Genomic DNA, 20,797 nt, shown 5'->3' on the forward strand with positions numbered 1-20,797 from the left:
TATCTTGGGTCCTCTGTGTCAGGTTTCAATGCACTGACACTCTGCTTTTTCTGAAATGTGTCTGCTCATTTGGCATTTCCCTTTTCATGTATGACTTTATTCTTTGTAAGTTGTAAAGCAAAATTTCATTTGCAATTGCAATTTGTGCAATAGTGTGATAATTTGCTTTCTCCTGTAACTCTCTTCTTTGCTTAGGTATCACCCATGTTTTCCAATATCTGGGCCATACAATCTTGTTACATGTTTATAGGAGTCACTAACACTTTTACTGCATTTTCTTTGTGGCTTTAAATCTCTGTATTTGTTCTTTCCATTCTGCTTAATAGCAGGCAACAATCCTGTAGGTAAAGCTCATCAGTCTCTGACACCATCTAGACCAGTGGTTCTCAACCTTCCTAATGCCGCGACCCATTAATACAGTTCCTCATGTTATGGTGACCCCCAACCGGGGGTGGGTTCTTAAATTTTTTGCTATCGGTTCTGTGGGCGTGGCTTATTTTGTGGGTGTGGCTTGGAGGTCATGTGACTGGGTGGGCGTGGCTAGCTGGTCATGTGACCGGGTGGCCATGGCTATGTGTATAGGGACTACTCAGAGGGCTGAAAAAAGTAATTTCTGACAGATCCTCACACTTTTGACTGGTCCTCACACTTATGACCATCCTCATATTTATGCCCGTGCAGCATTCTTAACAACCATGTCACTCATTTCACAACTTCTTCTCTTCACCATGGTGATAAGATAGGGCAAAAAACGTAAAATGTGAGGACAGTTGTAAATTCGAGGACTGGTCAAAAGTGCGAGGACCTGTCAAAAATAACTTTTTCAGCCCTCTGAGTAGTCCATGTGCACAAAAGGACTACCCAGAGGGCTGAAAAAAGTGATTTCTGACAGGTCCTCGCACTTTTGACCAGTCTTCGCACTTATGACCATCCTCACATTTATGCCCATTGTGGCATTCTTAACAACCGTGTCAATCATTTCACCACTACTTCTCTTCACCATGGTGACAAGATAGGGCACAAAACGTGAAATGTGAGGACAGTCGTAAGTTCAAGGACTGGTCAAAAGTGCGAGGACCGGTCAAAAATAACTTTTTCAGCCCTCTGAGTAGTCCATATGCACATGGGGACTATCCAGAGGGCTGAAAAAAGTGATTTCTGACAGGTCCTCGCACTTTTGACCAGTCATCATTTATGCCATCATTTATCTTCTAGTCCAGAGATCTCCAACCTTGGCAACTTTAAGCCTGGCAGACTTCAACTCCCAGAATTCCCCAGCCAGCTATGCTGGCTAGAGAATTCTGGGAGTTGAAGTCCACAAGTCTTAACGCTGCCAAGTTTGAAGACCTCTGAGCTAGGGCTTTGGGACCAGCCTTTTGGGGAGGGGGTCCCATTCGGAGAGACCCCCTGCCTCTCAGGAAGCATCAGGTCCAGGCAAAGAAAGTTGCTAAGGTTGGAGATCTCTGGACTAGAAACCTCCAAAGGTCCCTTCCAACTCTGTAATTCTGGTATTGACAAGCAAGCACAGTTAAGCTACTTAAATCCTCCAGAGCAGGGGTCCCCAACCTTTTGGACCTCAGGGACCACCAAGTTCATAATTTTAAATTTCGCAGACCACTAATACGAATCCAGTGCGCCACTTGCTGAAGCATTTGGACTCCCAGTGATGGGATAGGGTCCTTCAGGCACTCTCCCCCACCCTCTTTCTCTCTCTCTCCCCCTCTCTCATTCTCTCTTTCTCTCCCCCCCCTTTCTCCCTCTCTCCCCCACTCTCTCTCTCTCTCTCATTCTCTTTCTCTCCCCTTCTCCTTCTCTCTCCCCCTCTCTTTCTCTCTCCCCTACTCTCTCATTCTTTCTCTCCCCCTTCTCTCTCTCCTCCACTCTCTCTCTCATTCTCTTTCTCTCCCCTTCTCTCTCCCCCCCACTCTTTTTATCTCTTTCTCTCTCCCCCTCTTTCTCTCATTCTCTTTCTCTCTTCCCCCCCTTTCTCTTTCCCACTCTCCCCCACTTTCTCTCTCTCATTCTCTTGCAGGGGGCCGATCTGGTGTCTGCAATGGAGAGCAAAATCCAACTTCTTCTCTCTGCTGTAAGTGCAGCATCAGGATTCCGCCTTGGTATATTTGCGGTGCAAGGCAGCCCTCGTTTCCTGCCTACTCGGAGCGGTAAACAGCGTCTGGTTCGGGAAGCAGCTGGATTTTGCTCTGCATTGCTCTCTCGGCCCCATGCAAATTCTCATCTCTCGAGAAGCCCAACCAAAGTTTCCCGCCCCACTTCAGGGAGCGCTCCTCGAGAGACGAGAGCTTGCAGGGGGCTGAGAGAGCAATGGAGAGCAAAATCCGCTGATCCCCAAACCGGACGCTGTTTACCGCTCCAAGTCCCAAGCTGCAAGAGAGGAGGGCTGCCTTGTGCTGCAAATATACCAAGGTGGAATCCTGATGCCGCACTTACAGCGGAGAGAAGAAGCCGGATTTTGCTCTCCATTGCAGACACCAGATCGTATTGCACCACCTGCAAAAATGCAAAAATTTCCAAATGTAGCCCTGCCCTCTAACAGCCCTCCTGATATTCAACTGTTGTCTCTCAAGGAGGATACTTACTTGGCCATCTTCATGCTTGAAAGGATTCTACAGCGTAACAGCAGATGTCTCCCACCTTGGCAGCTTTAAAACTTGTGGACTTCAACTCCCAGAATTCTCCACAATTCCCCAGAATGGGCTAGGCGGGAGTTGAAGTCCACAGGTTGAAAAAGAGCCACAATTGGCCAGCCCTGGGCTAGGGTAGGCTGATGCCGCGCGGGTGGGAGGCGAGGGGCGGATGAGCCAGCAATTTAACAAACGGTTCGGTGTGCTGCGAGGCCAATAAATTGCAAAACAACACTGAACCGTTTGTTAAATTACTGGCTCGCCCACCCCTCGCCCCGCCCCACCCCCACTATTTATTGGCAAGGGGCGGGCGAGCCAGCAATTTAACAAATGGTTTGGCCAAACCACCTAGAACCGGCAGAATCCCACCACTGGTTTGTTTCCCTCTAGCCATCAGCTGGGACTCCGGAGGCAGCAATAGATTGGGAGTGGGCGGGGTAAGCGAATGGCGACCGGCGATCCAACAGAGGCAGAGGGTGAGTGTGAGTGAAGGTGTGGGGGGGGGGCGAGAGAGGGCTTTGGCGACCCCTGTGAAATGGCCGTTCGACCCCCAAAGGGGTCGCGACCCCCAGGTTGAGAACCGCTGATCTAGACAGTTCTTTCATTACTTTTGATGGTAGTTAGTAGTCATTATGAAAAGAATCTACAGTATTCATACTAAATTTAAAATCTGTAAAAATAAAAAGTTTAAATCCTTAATTTGCATTTAATAATTTATTAATTTCTTAAATTATACATTCTATAGCATGATTCAAATAATTTTCTGGTAGTTTTAGAATTATAGTGTCTAAATTTTGCAAAACATAGAAATGGTTACAGACTAAAATGCACAATTTACATAAACATTTAAATAGAACATTTGTATTCAAAAGTCATTCTACACACATTTTCATAAAAATATAAAAAAATAGTTCAATCATTGATTCATACTTTAACTAGACTAGGATATTTAAGATGTCCCCTCCCACACATTCCTCATAAAAAGACTCCCATCAAAAAAGAAATTAAAAAGAAACTGTATCGATTAATGATTACTGCCAATAGCTATAATTCATCACAATAACCTGTTATGTCTTTTCTGTAACCTACAAGAAATGGACTGCAATCTTTCATAATATGCATCTTCCATTCAAATTCATTATATATAACTTGTGCTTTGCAAAAAATAAACATTTTAAAATAAGTGACACTAAATTAGAATATGACCAGATTAATCAAATGCATGTTATAGGCTAATAATTTTTCTTTAAAAATATCACAAGGGGGAATATTTAAAGACATCTTTTTTTATCCAGCTCCACTGAAAATAAATATTTTTCTCATTGTTAAGTATTTGTATTTTTCTTTTAGGTGCCCAAAATAGCGTGCAGACAACAAAGCAAACAATTCAAACTCTTCCATTTTACAATGCTTTCAGGGCATATTTAATATTAGGGAAAGGCACAAAGATGAAATGTTTCAGTTGCAGCACTGAAGACTACTCTCCATGCACAGTGCAAAAACAGCTTAAAGGGAAGTCTTTAAGCTTAATCAGGTCTAATTAAAAAGATCAAAGCATTTGGCCTTGTTTCAAAGATTCTGATGCATGGTGGAGAGAGACATGTATGTAGCTGCCTGCAAGGATTTGTATTACAAAACTGAAGGTGGTCTTTATTAGTACTGGATAGTGCTGTTTCTCTTTCAGTGGTCAGAGGATCACGGTTCTGTTCCAAACCATGTAAAAAAGAGTACCCTAGCCTTGTAGATAAGAAGAGGCCATTGGGTACACTAAACCACTTAGATTTGGATGAGAAGAAAAATTGCTATTACAACAAATGTTAAGCCACTATTTAAAGAATGACAAAAGTGCAGAAACAAGTGTTGCTAAAAATAATAATAATAGTACTGTTGCTGCCATATGTTCTCATGTAGCAGGCTGTTCCCTCAATATTTCCTTTAAGGAGCAATTTGCTATTCATCCTGTGTTTAAATTTGAACATGGAGAACCTCTATCCAAGCCATATTCAGAGGGATGAGGGTGTCCCACATGGCCTTCAGGTTCAATCCAAGATCTCCCTCCTTCTAGAGGGCTGGAAGAAGCAGAAAAAAATATCCACCTGTGTCAAGTGCTGATCAGAAATAAGACTAACCTAAAATTTGCACAATTTAAAAACAGTTTTGATATTAACAAATGCAGTTTAAAAGCTTAATTACTACAGCGGGGAAAGGATGTGTTGATCTGCTTCCAGAAAAGTAATTTGGAGGCAGCAAACTTGAAGTGAAGTGGCCCTATCGACTTTAAGTTGCAGCATCGTCAAATGTGGCCTTGAGTGAAATAAGTTTATCATCTCTGGTTTACATGCTTTTTGCAAGGGAATGCCCAGGATTATTAATTGATTTTTGAGTTAAATGTTATAACTTTCTATTTTAGAAAATGCTACTTTTTGGATATTTCTTTACTCTGCTTTTCAGTGTCATTGTGTTCCCTTTCCAATCTGTAACAAACAGAAGTATGCTCTTTTTTAAACCTAATATAACTCTAATAATTTATTCTGAAATCATTACATGTCATCATAAACAAGGATTCAGCATTTAAAGAGACAACTTAAAATGATCTGGAAAAGTATTCACTCTGATTACCAATGACTTTTACATTCCACTAAATTACAACCATAACAGCTCAAGGATTGTTTTGGGGCGGGGGCGGGGGGCGGGGGGCAGTTAATAAATGGCAAAAGTTAAAAACAGAGGCTTAAAAGAATAGAAACACTGCTAACTCATGGCTAGCTTGCAATATTTTAGATTTTTGCCAAATGTAAAATATAGCATGAAGTCTTCCAATAATTTCTGGGCTGAAATGTTTATCCAGTGACCAGGTTGCCAAGTTAATGCTTTACACGAGAGTAAATTTAAACACATCCCTTTCTCTGAAAGGAAGAAAAATATGAAAGTAAATTATAAGAATAGGAGGAGTCAGGAAATACCCCAAACTCTTTCTTTCTCTAACCTCCTCTACACTGGAAATAATTAATTTTTAATTTTGAAACTATAGCATAAACTATATGTATTCCTTTTGGCCACTTCTTGCTTATAGAATTAATATCTATTTCTATTGGGAACACAGTAGAATACTGTAATGAAGTTTTCTTTGCCTGGAAGAGGGAATAGATCTTACCTTTCTCTTCCCCCAGCTATCATATCCTCTTCCACAAATTTGTGTACTGTGTAAGTAGAAGGACTAGCCAATAATTATTCTAACAAAAGAGCAAAAGGAAGTTGTACATGGCAGTCAATCAAAACCTAATGTTACAGGAGGGCTTGCTACAAGACTTTAGAGAGAATGAGCTCAATTGTAGTAAGATACACACTCCTCAGTACAATGCGAAGATCTCTACCTAGCATCGTTTTTGGAAGTCTAGAAGTGTAATTGAGACAAGAGAGTCTGGTTTCAATAGACTCAACAATCCTACTGGACTGAGATGGTAATAAGATATTGATTACAAAAAAATTCAATTAATGTAAATTTGATAAACTATTGACTACAATATTGAACTATTTTTTTTAACTTTTTCAAACAAGCTTGCTTTTCCTGTACAAAATGCAATATTGTTTTCTTTGTAACTGAGGAGGGACATTAAATATGGCTTTGGGTATCTTAGCCATCTGAAATCAAACTTCATATTCTCCTTCCATCTTACTTAGACTATAAAACTGATGTAAACACAAGATTGCTGTATGACTATAACACAGGATGATTCAGAAAATATATTCTGCTTTCTGGCATGTAAACATCAGGATGACTGGACCTTAATTCATATAAATATTAGATTTCTTTAAAAATTAAGAAAAAAGGTAGCATTCCCTATTAAACAGTAATCCACAAAAATACTCTTTCAGTAAGTATTACTTGCCATTTAACAGCTTATGGCCTATCAACTACTATGTAAAAACACATACCGTTTTACAACTGTAAAAACAGACAACCGGTTAGTTTAGTTTGGCCATTATGCATTTCTGATGTGAGTTATTGTTTAATGCCACCATAGTCCTAGCATCGCACTAAATTGTTCTTCTTCTTTTTCTTTGGTGGTTCATCATCTGTGCTGCTGTCTGTGCTGCTGCTGCTGCTGCTGCTGCTGGAAGAACTTGACTCTGTTTCAAAGTCAGAAGAACTAGAAGAACTACTGGATGATGGAGAAGATGAAGAACTGGATGTGCTTTCATCACTATCACTGTCATCTGACGAGGAGGAGGAGTCATCACTCTCAGATGAAGACTCACTAGCTGAGGTGATGCTGCTGCTGCTGCTGGAACTTGTTACACTTTTAGACCTGGATAGAAGTTTTAAAAGGACCAGCAGACATTATTTAGCAATTTTATTAAAAGAATTTAGATTTTTAGTAGGAAAAACACAATTAAGTATTAGGCGACAGCTTGCATCTTCTCCCCAAATATTCCGACATTCACTCAAGAGCTGACATTTCAGTTTCCCTTGCAGTAGAGGCTTATGCAAACCATTCTGTGAGATTTTGCCTCAGCATACATTCTCTCAAAGCAGAAGCGTCTGTTAACTTCTTCAAGGTACTCCTGAGACTGAAAGAGCAAATCCTTGCATGGGGGAGAAGCATGATGCAAAGGGACTCTTATCGAATGATTTGCACAGGCTTACCTTGTAGTCATCAATAATCATAAAAGAACAACAAACATCAGAAAAACAACTTTCTTTTTTTTAATTAACACATTTAATTGATTCAAGGCATAGATATCAGCCCATGCAATGATATAGAAATTACTAGAAGATCATTTCCTACTATGTCAATGATTTACAGCAGGCATTAAGTTCATGCGTCTTCCCTTGTCTCCTCCTTCCTGATGATGATGATAAGGCAGGAAGTGTTTGCAGACATTTAAGTAAAGCCAGGTTTTTTGCAGCAAGGTTTCTACAGTGCATTGTATAAGTATCTATCCATGTTACATGATCTGAATTGATTGAAAGCTGTTTCAGGCAAAGTTTAAGGTTCTTTTTCAGTGCTTAAGACCCTAAACAGCGTAGAACCTCGCTATCTCACAACCATTTATGCAAGGCTGATAAATGTGTAACAACTGGCTCTGCCAGTTCAATTGCTACTGCTGTACTGCCAAATAGGTGACTGGCATGTCAACTGTTGCAGTTCAGCTCTGCTCTGGTCTAAACTGGCTCACAACATTCCAGAACATTTAACAATTGGCTCTCACAAGCTGACTCCAGTACACTAATAGAGCTTGTCCCACAGGAAAGGCTCTCTTAAAGAAGCTCTCACATTTTAAGACCAGTTTGGCCAGCAAACAGAATGGCCTTCTATATTTTTCTCAAGCTACAGAATGTACTACCTCAGAAACTGAGTTTGGTCTCTGATTTTTTTTGTTTTTGTTTTTGTTTTAAGTACCCAGGAAAAGTCTTGAGCTCTTGGGGGGACCTCAGTCATGTCAGAGAAAGTACTGAGTCATTCATTGTGGAGCAGCTTTGAAAAAGGCAGAAATCCATGCTAGGAAAGGGACTAAAAATAAAATTGTCATCATTATAATGGTCCTATAAAAATCTATAGTATATACACACCCATAATACTGTAAACAGTATGCCAGTTAATGGAGGGGGGAGGCAGTATCGTTGAGATGGAAAACTACTGAAGATGAAACAAAAATATTTTACGAACTCAAAAGTTTCCCTCTTCACATTTTATTTATTCAGTCAGTCTGACAAAGAAGTTTCACCAAATGCTTCTAAGACAGCTAACAATATTTAAAATAAAGGTAAAAGAAGTACAATCACAGCTACAAAAATTAGAATACATAGTAGCTGAGACAAATACAGCAGTCACTAATATAGCTAGGAGACATTAGGAAAAAGTAATACAAGGAATGAAAATTGTTGAGCTGGAAACCAGTAGAACCAGGCTAGGGAGCACTGTTATGTCAACACAAATCAGGTGCCTTTCGAGGCCTACAGAAGAACATCCAGGTATTTACTGACTTGGAAACATAAACAGAAGGGATTTGATTTATGTATAGTGCAGGGGACACATTTTCTAGGTATATGTGGCTTCTTGCTTGTCTGGTATAAAAAAAAAAAGACTAATCAAACCGAGTTCTCTGAAAGCTTTCTACTAAGTAGACCAATTTCTGAAAAAAAAGGTGCCTGGAGAGCTAAGAATTGCAGGGAGCCTACATAAAGTCTGACAATTGGGGATGGGGGAGGGAAACGTTCTTGAGGTACATTTCTTTCGCAAAGTATAGAATCAGATTTTCATCCAGTGAAAATGGCTGAAAGGAAATTCAAAATCATAAAAAAAAATCTTCAGAGCATGTAACTAGCCTGTGAAATTCGTTACCAAATGTGGTGATGACCTAGATATATCTTTAAAAAAGGATTACCGTATTTTTCAGACTGTAAGACGCACCTAAATTTAGAATAGGAAAAGAACAAAAAAAAAGTTTTTGGCCTACCTTTTTTCGCGTCTTTTCCAGTCTTATTTTGGCCTGTTTCTGGAGCTTTTTTCGGCCCATTTTTTTTGGCTTTTTTTGGCCCGTTTTGCGGGTTTTTTTCACCCTGTTTCTGAGGCTTTTATCAGCCCATTTTTGGGCCTTTTTCGGCCTGTTTTTGAGGCTTTTTTGGGCCGTTTTCGAGGCTTTTTTTGGCCGGTATTTTGGGGGGTTTTTTTCTGAAAAAACGGGCCGAAAAAAGCCCCGAAAATGGGCTGTAAAAAGCCTCAAAAACAGGCCCACAAAGCCTCAAAAACTTCCAAAATTGGCCCCAAAAGCCTCATAAACAGGCCGAAAAAAGCCTTGAAAATGGGCAAAAAAAAAAAAAAAAGGCCTGAAAAAGGCTGAAAAAGTCCGAAAACAGGACGTGCTGAGGCAAAAAAAAAAAAAAAAAAAAGGGGCTGGTGGGTGGGCGGGGCTTCAGCAATATTCGTTCTATAAGACGCACAGACATTTTTGCCCCCTTTTGGGAGGCAAAAAAGTGTGTCTTATAGTCCGAAAAATGCAGTAAAATAAGTATGTAGTCGATCAAGATTAAGACTTAAGTTGTGAAGACTCAAATGTTTCTCTTGGGTTGGTAGGGTGCCTCCAAATACCAGTTACAGAGCAACAATGACAGGAGGGATAAGGTCTCCAACCACTGCTTATGAACACCTCAGAGACATTTGGCTTGCCAATGTGAGAAACAGAATGCAGGGCCAGTGTGGTCTTAGGTCTGATTTATCAGTTATTCTCATGTTCTTTTTTAGCCAGACTTTTTCAATGTGAAAAAGTTCTGACATTTAAACCATTTTATTATATTTCTGTATTGGCATTTTTATTATTCTTAGCTTCCTTGAGTTCTTTAAGAACAGAAAGAAAGGATATAAATCAAAATAATGAATAATCATGTTAAAAAGAATATCTTCTTTCAAGCTGAGAAAGGATCTGAAGTGGAGGGCATGTCAGTATGAGTCCAAGTGAAAGATAACAATACTATGAAACTATTAATGCGATGAAATCTATTTAATTTTTTTAAAAAAATATTTCTTCACATACCTTTTTTTCTTGTTCTTCCTGTCTGTAGTACATTCACCAGAGCTGATTGGGAGGAAAGGGAATCAGGTGGAAGGAAGAAATTACTTGAATTAATATATTTTTTTAAAAAAGTTCAATCAGAAAACCTGCACTAACATTAGATCAAAATCAGTTTCTTAACAAATAAGAACATAAAGGTAAAGGTGGAAATCTAAGATATAAAAAATAAACAAAACAATAAAAAGTACTAAATAAATAGAACTGCGTATTTAAACTATTTAAATAAATGCTGTTATTAATAAATCATTCAAAAATTTCATAATCAAATAGCATCTAAATATTGTTCCTATATGAAAAAAATATTTTGGTATATTTTGGTTTCTTTTGACTAAGTTCAACTTAAAAGAGTATCAGTTGTACATGTTTAATTGTAATGGAGTATCTTAATATAAGTACTTCAGATACCATAAAGCAAGTACACTGAACTTTTTTTAAAAAAGATGTTTTAAATATTATCCTTTAATCTTAACTAATTCTTTTCTATAATCTTAGTTTAAACCTATCTGCCTAGTAATTTGTTAAGAGTTGAGAATGCATAGGTTTTGACCTTAATGCATGAAGTAGGCAGATAAGTTTAAACTAAGATTATAGAAAAGAATTAGTTAAGATTAAAGGATAATATTTAAAACATTTTAGCAGCAACAAAATAACAGAATGCAGAATAAACTATAAATTATGGTATTTAAATGGCCAATAAAACTTTCAATTTTTGAAGACAAGATCTTAGTCATATAAATAGGAATACAGACTGGGTACTTCTTTGGTTAATCTAGAATAGCTATTATTTCCTTCAACATATTTCTAAAAAAGAGTAACAATCCTGACTTACTTGCTAGACTGAAATGTCTAGCGATGTTCTCTTAAGGTAAGGAAATGTGTATTATATAGAAAAAGAAAGATTATAATGTCATCAAAACATAAGTGTTAGTAAAAATTAGTCTCTTATTTAAAAAAAATCACAATAGCAAAAAAAAAAATCACATTTATAATATGTCCACTTTGAATAATATCATTTCAGGGACTATTTGGCTGTTTCATCTGGAATGCTGTGTCCAGAACACATTGGACTACTGCTGATTCACAGAATTTATTTCTTGAAAAGGCTGAATCTCCACCCAGAATAGCATGGTCCAAACTGCCTCCCTGGAATTTGGCACAGTCCGAAGGGAAACAGAACATTCCATCTCCATTTCATAATGCATAAGCCTGAATTACATGAATACTTTTAACTATGAGGGTAAATAGTAAGGGAGTGGGCAGGAAAACAATACTAGAAACAGAAACGGAGTGAAAGGACTAAAAAGCAAAGAAAAAATAAAATGCAGAATTGCAACAAAGGGAGGACTGAACTAGTAACAGAATAAGAGATAACAAAGGAAGGAAAAAAAGTGATCTCATAATAGTTTCATAAAAGAAAATTGTTCAAAACTGAACTGGAGGAAAATATTTACTGCTGACTTAAATAGCTACTGCCAGAGTTCTGTTGATCATGATAGACAGAGATATTAAAAACAGACCCCACTGCAATTGTTTTACATACCGATTCATAAACTTGACAAAGGCTTGCTCAGACTTATTTTAATTTATGTCCAAACATACCGTGTTTCCCTGAAAATAAGACAGAGTCTTATTTTTTCTGAACCCCCCAAATAAGGGCTTGGCCTTATTATGAGGGGGTCTTATTATTTTGGGGGTGCAGGAGGCGGCGAGCGTAGGACTGGATGTCCATCACTGCCGTCGCCTCCCCTCCATATTCTTTGCGCCAGCCGAGTGGCACAACACGTCCCACTTCACCCCAATGGCAACAGCTGCTTCCCTTCCTCGCCCTCTTTTTATCACGAGGGGTGGCAGGTGGCGCGGGGGAGAAGCGAGACGTGTGGAGCGAGACGTGGCTCCCCTTGCTGTCTCTTCTCCCCTCCTCGCCAGGCATGACAGGGCTCCTGCCCATCGCTTAGCCACCCGCCCCCTTTAGGAATGCAATTTGGGGGTGGCAGGTAGGGTGGATAAGAAGCGGGATGCGCGTCTTACCTTTCCAGCTCCGTTGCATTCCTTGCTGTTGTGTCCAGGGAAACATGCTGTAAAAGAAAGCCTTCTCACGAGTTCAATCAAACTTCTTGAACTCGCGAGAGGGCTTTCTTTTACAACGTGTTTCCCTGGACACAACGGCGAGGAAAGCGATGGAGCTTGAAAGGTAAGACGCATGTTCCGCTTCTCACCCGCCAAACCTGCCAGATACACGTTAAAACAGAAGAGCAGCATTTTTGCCAATACAAGATTTCATCTCTGTTTTGGAAGCAGAGAGAGAATTAATGCTTTACTGACCTTGTCAATACTTGTCAATACCTCTACTGACAAAAGGCTGTTCACTTAACTCCTGATAACCTTAGCCAGGGTTCTCTCAAGCTAAAATGAACCCTCTGTAGCAGGGGTGTCAAACTCGCAGCATCATATGGCGTCACGTGACGTATCACAACTTTTGTGGGTAGTGGGTAGCGTGTGACGCATCCATAGTGCAGAACTTGTTAGAAGGTTTTCATTGTCTTTTCCTTGTACCTATATATTTTTCTATCATAAATGACATGTAATCTTTTACATAGTAAATCATACCTTTGTTGTAGTAGCTGGTTCTCTTTTTCTTTAAGTGCTTTTTTAAATTCTGCTGTTCGTGAGGGTCTATGCAGATATTTTCTTTTCCCTGTACATTCATATGTCCAGTGTCCAAATTCCAAACATTTCTGACACCTTACATGTTGTTTATTTGCCTCCCTGTAGAAATACACAAAAGTGATTCAGACCAGTTGTTTTTTATTTAAAAAGTCAGATAGAACAAAAGTTGATCCTACTTTGATTGAAACTTAGGTGGCAGTTTTAAATTAACTCCTGCTATAGTTACATTATTTATAACTTGATGATTATTCAAATCCTCACAGTTTAATACATTTCATTTATTTAATCAATTTATATTGCCATCCATCTTGCAAATGACTCTGAGTTGATAATTTAAAAACCAAAGAAATCAGCAATCAGCTTCATATCTGAGAAAATTGCCAGGTTTTAAACTAGTTCTGTAAAGCCAACTAGTTGAGGATAACCTAATGTTGGCTTGGATGGTGTTTCAAAGGGCAGTTACTCCAATAGAAAAATCATGTTTTCTGAGACCTGAAAGATGGCTTTCACTAATCAAAAAAACTCAGTATGTTCCTCCTGATAGATATGATCGGATGGATAGAGATAACTAAAGAAAGGTGATCCCTCAAATAACCAGTCCCCATGACTCGAAGGGTTTTATAGATACAACTATATCTATATCTATATACAAGTTAAATTGCCCCTGGAGGCATATTGAGAGCCAGGATAACTTGAGTAACAAAAGTTAACATGGGCATATCAGATGTAGTCAGAATACTATCTATGACTATCAGATTCTGCAACAACTAGTTGCCCGATGTCCTTCAAATCAGCCAATGTAGTAAATCCCATTTCAGTAGCCCAATGGAAAATAACGACAGAACAAGTTACCATGAACAGTGTGTTCTGTGGATGTCCAAGAAAAGGCATAACTAGTACGCAACATAAAGCTATTCCTGGCCATAGTTGCCACTTGTTCCTTAAACAGGAGCCATGAGTCTAGGAGGACCCCCAAACAGCACATTGATTCTGTCTATAATATATGCCTATCCAGAATTAAGGATGATAAATCACTGTCATAAGGTGGTCCTAGCACCCACAGCCACTCAAGTTTTGCTAGAGTTGAGCTGGAATCTATTCTTCTCCCTCCAGATCCCTGCAACCTCCAAACACCAAGACAGAAACTGCCTGGCACTTTAGTAGCAATAATTTTATTTATTTGTATTCCACATGATCTCTAGAGCCCAACTTTACAGAAGCTCATGTCCAGTCATTTTTGGGATAGCATCTCTAAATGTCACCAGAATGTCCTAGATTACAAAAGCTAGTCCTTGCTTCCACCTCCTGGCCTTAGCTTGATATTACAGCTGAACCCCAGGCAGATAGATTTCCAAGAAGGCAATCTTCTATGTTCATCCAAGTTTCAAAAATATTTGCCAGGGCAGCCCTCTCATCCTTATCACAAGTGAGGGAGGTTTTATTATGGATTGACCTAGCATTTAGTAACAGCATCCAAAAACCTGGGCCTCTGAAGATTCAATGATTAAGTGTGGTAGAGAGCAGGGGGCTGAAACACAGCAATGGTACAAGACACCAGAAATATATTCCCTGGGTGAAGCCCATTTCCCACCTCCTGCCATATTTCCCACAATCCAACTCTGCCATGGCAAAGGCCAGATAGTTGTCATACCAAACCAGAAGCTGTTTAGCAACCATAAGGCCCAGGCTGGTTGATCCCGTCACCAGCCTTCAATTCCTGCTTCTACTGCCAATCAGCTCTTATCATCAGAGAGAATCTGCTGTGCCCAAACTCTTGCAGACCTAGCAGAATATGTAGACCATTTGCCAAGACTCTCCAGCACCTTTTTCTTCATCCTTGTCACTGTGCCATGCTGATGGCCCCAACATCTGATTGGAATTGTTGCGGCTAGCACACCAATCAACTGAGCTAAAACGGCTCCCCTCCTATAATCTGTTGATGGTTGCTACGATCTGTCACTTTTTAAATGCATGCTTATAATGCTTGGCACAAAGAACATTTTACATTATTTAAACAGTAGTCAAATTCAAAAGATGTCATTATTAAATGCTTTATACTTAAATATCATGATAGTTGGCACATTTTTTTTTTTAAAAAAAAATCACTTACAGATGTGTCTGAATTTTAAGGTCTATCAGTAATTCATTTGTGCAATTCTGAAATTCATTGTTTGGAATGTTATCAAAGCATTTAAAACCAGCTTTGGAGCATATTTAATTAATAATATATGGTAAGTATAGAAAGCTGCTAGGTTGAGCCCACAGTGTTGGGTTCACAAAAACAAACTAAATATTTGAGTTCAGCATGCTATTCAAATTCAGTCACTGCAGTTTATAAGTCACAGTTAATGGTTCAGGAAGTTCTGCAAATGCAGCAACTTATAAATTGAACAACTCATGGCTTAGTATGGTAGGTAAATAGTCACAATAAAACCAACAGTCACTGGTTACTTTGCTATTCAAATTTTGCTAAAATATTGCTGTGAATCACTGACCTAATTGGAATTTATATGATTGATCCAGATTACTTGACCTAAAGACACTTGAATTTCATCAATTTTTGAATACAAAGCAACTCAATGTATCTCAATATTCATTCAAAAGTGGGTATTGTATTGACTCAAATACAATGTTTGCTTCCTTGGAATTTTATCTAAGGGCTTTTTTTCTAGTCTGTAAAGTCATCTTTTAGTCTCAATAATAGCTATTATTATTGCTAGATTTATGGTGTGTTGTGATACAATCTTTTTCACTTAGATACTTTCATGTGATATCAGGATGCAAGTTAAAAAAAAGTTAAGAGTTTTTGTTCTGAAAATTTTATATTATTAGAGCTCCTGTGCTTATTCAGGATGCACTGCAGGGGGCGAACTAGCTCCACACCAAATTTCAGGGATAAAATTAATGTGTTTAGCCTCTGCAAGGCTTAAATAACCTATTTTTCCATTCACCCCTCACTCCCATTCCAAACAATACAAAACTAGGGTTTGGGAGACTGCAAAAAATATTGCAGTTGGAAACATATATTTTAAAAATTATATCATGATACTATCAGAAATTTTTTTGTTGTTACTAAATATATTTAATCATTTTATGAATACATTATCATTTTTTTGTGTTCTGTATTGTGTCATTTATGCAGTCATATTCAGGTATAGAGTTGCCGCAACTGAAATGACCATTATTACTTGTTGCTTGAAAGAGTACAAATAGAACTGAAATAATATAAGGATCAGCACTGAAACTTCAGAACAGAGATAGGATTTTGCTAAAAAGATTATGGTAGGAAAGGGTGAGAATTAAGATTGAATACTTAAAATCCTTTAGACTCTATTTCTAACTGAACTGATTTGATTACTTTATTAAACATTGCTATTCGGTATATGGTTATGGAAAATTTGTTCTTTAATAATGTTCTAGGTATTTAATACATTCATTAAAGCAATTTAGCAGATAAAAACATATAGCATATGGGTTGGGTTGTTCACTTCTTAGATTCATATCTTTCCAATTAACTGGATTAGAATAAATTTGTATACAGAACTAAAGAGATTATTTCCCTTGACAGGGTGATTTTTTAGGAATCTCAAAAATAACTCTATAATTCAACTCGCTGATGGTGAAGAATGTTGAAAATTATACTTCAGCAGCTGTAAGAGAGCCAGAAAGCTCTAAACAATTAAACTGTAGATTGAAAAGTGCGGATTGAGGAATTAAAATACAGCTATAACATAGATAATATCTGAATGGGCCATCCAAACATTTACACAGAAATTTCACCATAAATTTGCAATAAGCTTCTCCTGATGAGGTACTGGAAAATGGCAACAGACTGTCTGAAGACCAGTTCAGATGAAATGCAGCAAAGCGTCAGAGAGAGAATGTATATAAATCAAACAATCTATTCAAAAACATAAATCTTACTGCAAATTAATATCCCATGATATTATTCTCTTATCACAAAAAGATAAACCACCTTGATTTTACATCTAAGCAATGTTTACAGAGCATGATCAATTTTAGAAAATTAAGACACACAACTTCTGGGCTCCCATTTTATGTGGTTCATTTAACCATGGTGTATTGCTTCCTTAAAGCTACGAATGTCATCCAGTCCCAGAGCAGCTGCCATTGTCTGCTTGATAATTTCAAATTCTGATTATTGCTAACAGGAATTCCAACAATTGTGAGATTAGATGATATATCTGAAAATGTTATATATGTGTGTGTGTATGTATATATGTGTATATGTATATGTATGCAGATACATATATATATATATATATATACCGTTTCCCCCAAAATAAGACATCCCCTGATAATAAACCCAACTGGGCTTTTGAGAGCATGGCGATAAGGCCAAGTGCTTATTTCAAGGTTCAAAAAAATATAAGACAGGGTCTTATTTTTGGGGAAACACTGTATATGTAATAAAGTATTTATATTAACTGTTGTGACTATGTATTTACCAGGTTTTCTGAAGATATTGTAATATTGTAAAACAAATTATACAAATATTGTATAAATAATAGTTGGGACACGGTTGAAGATTTAGGACCCTTACATAATATTCAATTCTAAGAAGTTAAGAACCTCTTAACTAATTCCAGCATTGCAAAATATTTAGTTTTACAGAGAGAAAACACTGAGTGCCAGAACTATTAATGAAAGCTCACTATAAAATGTTTAACACAAAATTAAGAGCTAATTAGAAGACATGCATTACATTTGATATATCTAAACAGCATTACTGAAGTCTTTAAAGTGTAAGCATGCATTTAATCATTAATTTATGAAACCATAGTTTGATCAGTTCACACAGTATACTAAAATACACCAAACAAACTACATCTTAGCTCAGTACTGTACACCTTTGGCCACTGATTCTATTCTATTTAAGACTGTGTAGAATCACATCGCACATAACATTTTAGCAGTCCTGCACAGGAAACAACTACACTTTATTTCTAACAATGTTTGAACAAATAACATTTTGTGAGAAAGTTATGGAGGACGGCACTTGCAGGTGCACGCCACCAACCAAAGCAAAATAAAACAGGGCAAGAAGTTACGACCATAACTGTCCAGATACCCGTTAAACCGCTTACTCTGCAGGTTTTTTCACAGCAAGCGATGCTGAAAGAAACATACCGCAACACACAATGGGCCAAAAGAGGCTCTCCTCCCGAGGTTACTTATCAAGGGGGCTAGGACATCTTTCTCACCTCTCTAGTCCCTGACCCCTGAAGCAGCAGAGGGGTTCTCAGGTACTTCAGCACCTGCCCCTCGATTCGTACCCGCGAATCCAGCCTCCTTAAAAGACCAACGGTACACATGCAACTATTTCTCGCCCTTTTAAAAAGGTCTTCCCAATTCTTCCCTCTTAGCGCTGTCCTCCCCTAACAGCTGGGGAGCAAGTGGTTTGGATTCCCGGCGCTTCGCCCGCAGGACTGCCTCCAGCTCGCTTCACGCCCCTCTCTCGAGAAGCCTGGGGTGATAGCTTCCCTCTCCAAGCCCTTCTCTGCCCTCCACACACTCACGCTTGTCTCCGAGCAATCAAACGATGCATGGGAGTCGCCATCTTAGCCATCGGCCGGGCACGGACCCAAGAGGCATGCCGGGAATTCCACCCTCCCTTTTCCTGTTCTATCGGATGACGTATTTCGGCAGCCCGTGAAAGAAACGGGGAGGGGATGGTCCGGACGGTACCATTGGGCATCGTAGGAGGGCGTCTTTGCTCTCTTTTTCTTGCCCGCACTCTTTTTCTTTCAAGCATCTCTCGCCTTCCTTAGCCTTTCCCCGAGCTATTAGTAATCCTTTTTTATTGAGGATTCTGCCGGAACAGAACGGTGTTTATTTAAGTACTTTTGCTGTCCAACCAGAATGGAATAAACCATTTCGAACTGCAAGTTCTTTCTTAAAAGAGAACATTAGCTGTTAAAAAGGAGGCGGGGGAGATGCTAGCCTCTGGCATGGAACCCCCCCCCCACCCTTAATTCTTTGAGTGTGGTAGAACATTCAAAATTATATATATCCTTCCGCAGTTTCGGATAACACTGCCAGAGTCATAACTTCAGACAATGAGGTTCTAAAATCCATAGGTGATAAAAATGGATTACTTGAGACTGTATGTGGTACGGTTTGTGAATGTTCTGTGCTCAACAAAAGAGGAAGAAGTCATAATTTAAAAAATTAATATTTATTGTACTGCTCTTCCCTTGTTATATTTTACATATATGGAAGTATTGTGGTTCATCACACAATCAGGCAGATGTTCAGACCAGATCTGGCATTTTTATCCACCTATCAAGTCTTTCCCAATCTGGGATAGGAAGATGTGGATGTTTCATAGTGTTAAATGTATTGTCCTTCTGCTATTTTCAGGTGTTTGTATTTTGTGATTATCTCAAGTTCTTTTTTGCTATTTCCAGGTACTGTCAAGTCAACTATCATTTATATAAATATAGAAAAGAAATATAACAGAATTAAACAGAATTTTATCCAAACTTACATTAAGCTGAACATTCCTTCTATAAGTGGAGAAAACTGAGATCTGGCATACACTGAGGAAATATGGAAGCTTTGATCTTTTCCAATTTCATCTTTTGTCATCTATGTCTAGTGCCTATCCATGTTGTCCTAGCAGAATTCGTACCTTCCAGAACACTGCAGGAGGTACTGAAAAATCCTCTTGGAAGAACAAAATTCATCTGAGTGCAATTCTTACTCCAATCCCTTGTGTGAAGATAGATCACATTTTGGGCACTCAGCTACCAGCCTATATTTACAGCCATTTGTAATGCTTTGGAGTAACATCACCATGATTTGCAACTTTTTTTTCCGCTAGAAACCAGTGTTTACTTTTGGCTTCCAGCAAAGAAAAACCTATTGTGAATTATGGGCTTGCTTAATGACCACTTAACAACTGCCGTAAAAAAGTTGTAAAATTGGGTGTGGTTACAGGATGACCTCCTTAATGACTGGCTGGACTAAGGACTGGGTTCAATTACTATTGTAAATCAAGACTACCTATAGACAGGTTCTTGCCAGACTAAACCTTTACTACTTTCTCCCTAATGGAGATCCCTAGGAGATTCTAGGGTGTGCTTGTCATTTTCTTCCTCTGTCTCCTATCCAGCTCTCAACTGCCTTTTGTCTCCCTCCTCTTTCTGGAATGTGCTCCCCCCTTCCTATACTTCACTATAGTCCAGGGTTGGCGAACCTTTTTGGCACCAAGTGCTGAACTGGGAGCACGTGCGCATGTGCGTGTGCCAGAAACCGGAAGAGCAGCCACCTGGTGCGCATGCCCGCACCAGGAAGATGATCTTCTGGTTTCCGGCACATACATGTGCACCGAAAAACGGAAGAGCGAATGTGCATGCTGGGAAGATCTTTGCATGCACGCCAGAAAGCGGAAGACCAGGTGGCTGGCGCACACGTACGCGCCGGAAACGAAGATCATCTTTCCTGCATGTGCACCGGTAGCTGCTCTTCCAGTTCTGGCGTGCCAGAACCCAGAAGAACAACGGGCAATGGCTCTGCGTGCCATTTCTGGCACTTGTGCCATAGGTTCACCATCATGGCTATAGTCCATCATACTAGCTCTCCCTTCATGGGCACCATCTCTCACAGAATGTTGTATTTCTCTGACACTTCTTAAGCCACTTCTTAACACTATAAGGAACAAGTTTCCCATAGAATTTAAAAGAGCATTAAAGTGACCTTCTGAGAAAATGCCAGTTTGCATTACATGCTTACTCCTGAGTAGCTGAACCATTGTTTGTTCAACTAACTCCTTTTTCTCTGATACACTGAACCAGTGGTGGGATTCAGCCAATTCCCACCACTTCGGGAGAACCGGTTGTTAACTTTCTGAGCAGTTTGGTGAACTGATTGTTGGAAGAAATCATTAA

General features: G+C 39.0%; 1 protein-coding gene across 1 annotated transcript; it reads right to left on the reverse strand.

Moving 5' to 3' along the window:
* Positions 1-3,393: 3,393 nt before the first annotated feature.
* On the reverse strand, positions 3,394-18,474 carry ZCCHC10 (zinc finger CCHC-type containing 10). The gene is made up of 4 exons (XM_070937334.1): positions 18,425-18,474; positions 12,825-12,983; positions 10,179-10,220; positions 3,394-6,952 (listed from the first exon to the last, which is right to left on the reverse strand). Exons 1-4 carry the CDS (start codon positions 18,472-18,474, stop codon positions 6,670-6,672), a joined length of 534 nt encoding a protein of 177 aa, XP_070793435.1. The 3' UTR covers positions 3,394-6,669.
* Between the last annotated feature and the right edge of the window lie 2,323 nt (positions 18,475-20,797).

This window comes from Pituophis catenifer, unplaced genomic scaffold (genome assembly GCF_029215685.1).
Source record: "Pituophis catenifer annectens isolate HBS135680 unplaced genomic scaffold, rPitCat1.0.hap2 SCAF_2, whole genome shotgun sequence".
Lineage (NCBI taxonomy): Eukaryota > Metazoa > Chordata > Lepidosauria > Squamata > Colubridae > Pituophis > Pituophis catenifer.

What these genes read in the sequence shown, in the direction of transcription:
- ZCCHC10 (XM_070937334.1), bottom strand. Translation starts at nt 18,474, where the DNA reads ATGGCTAAGATGGCGACTCCCATGCATCGTTTGATTGCTCGGAGACAA. An exon ending in TTGATTGCTCGGAGACAAGC is followed by an intron (nt 12,984 to 18,424) that starts GTGAGTGTGTGG and finishes GTATTTCTACAG; the next exon opens with GGAGGCAAATAAACAACATG. An exon ending in AGGAAGAACAAGAAAAAAAG is followed by an intron (nt 6,953 to 10,178) that starts GTATGTGAAGAA and finishes ACTTCTATCCAG; the next exon opens with GTCTAAAAGTGTAACAAGTT.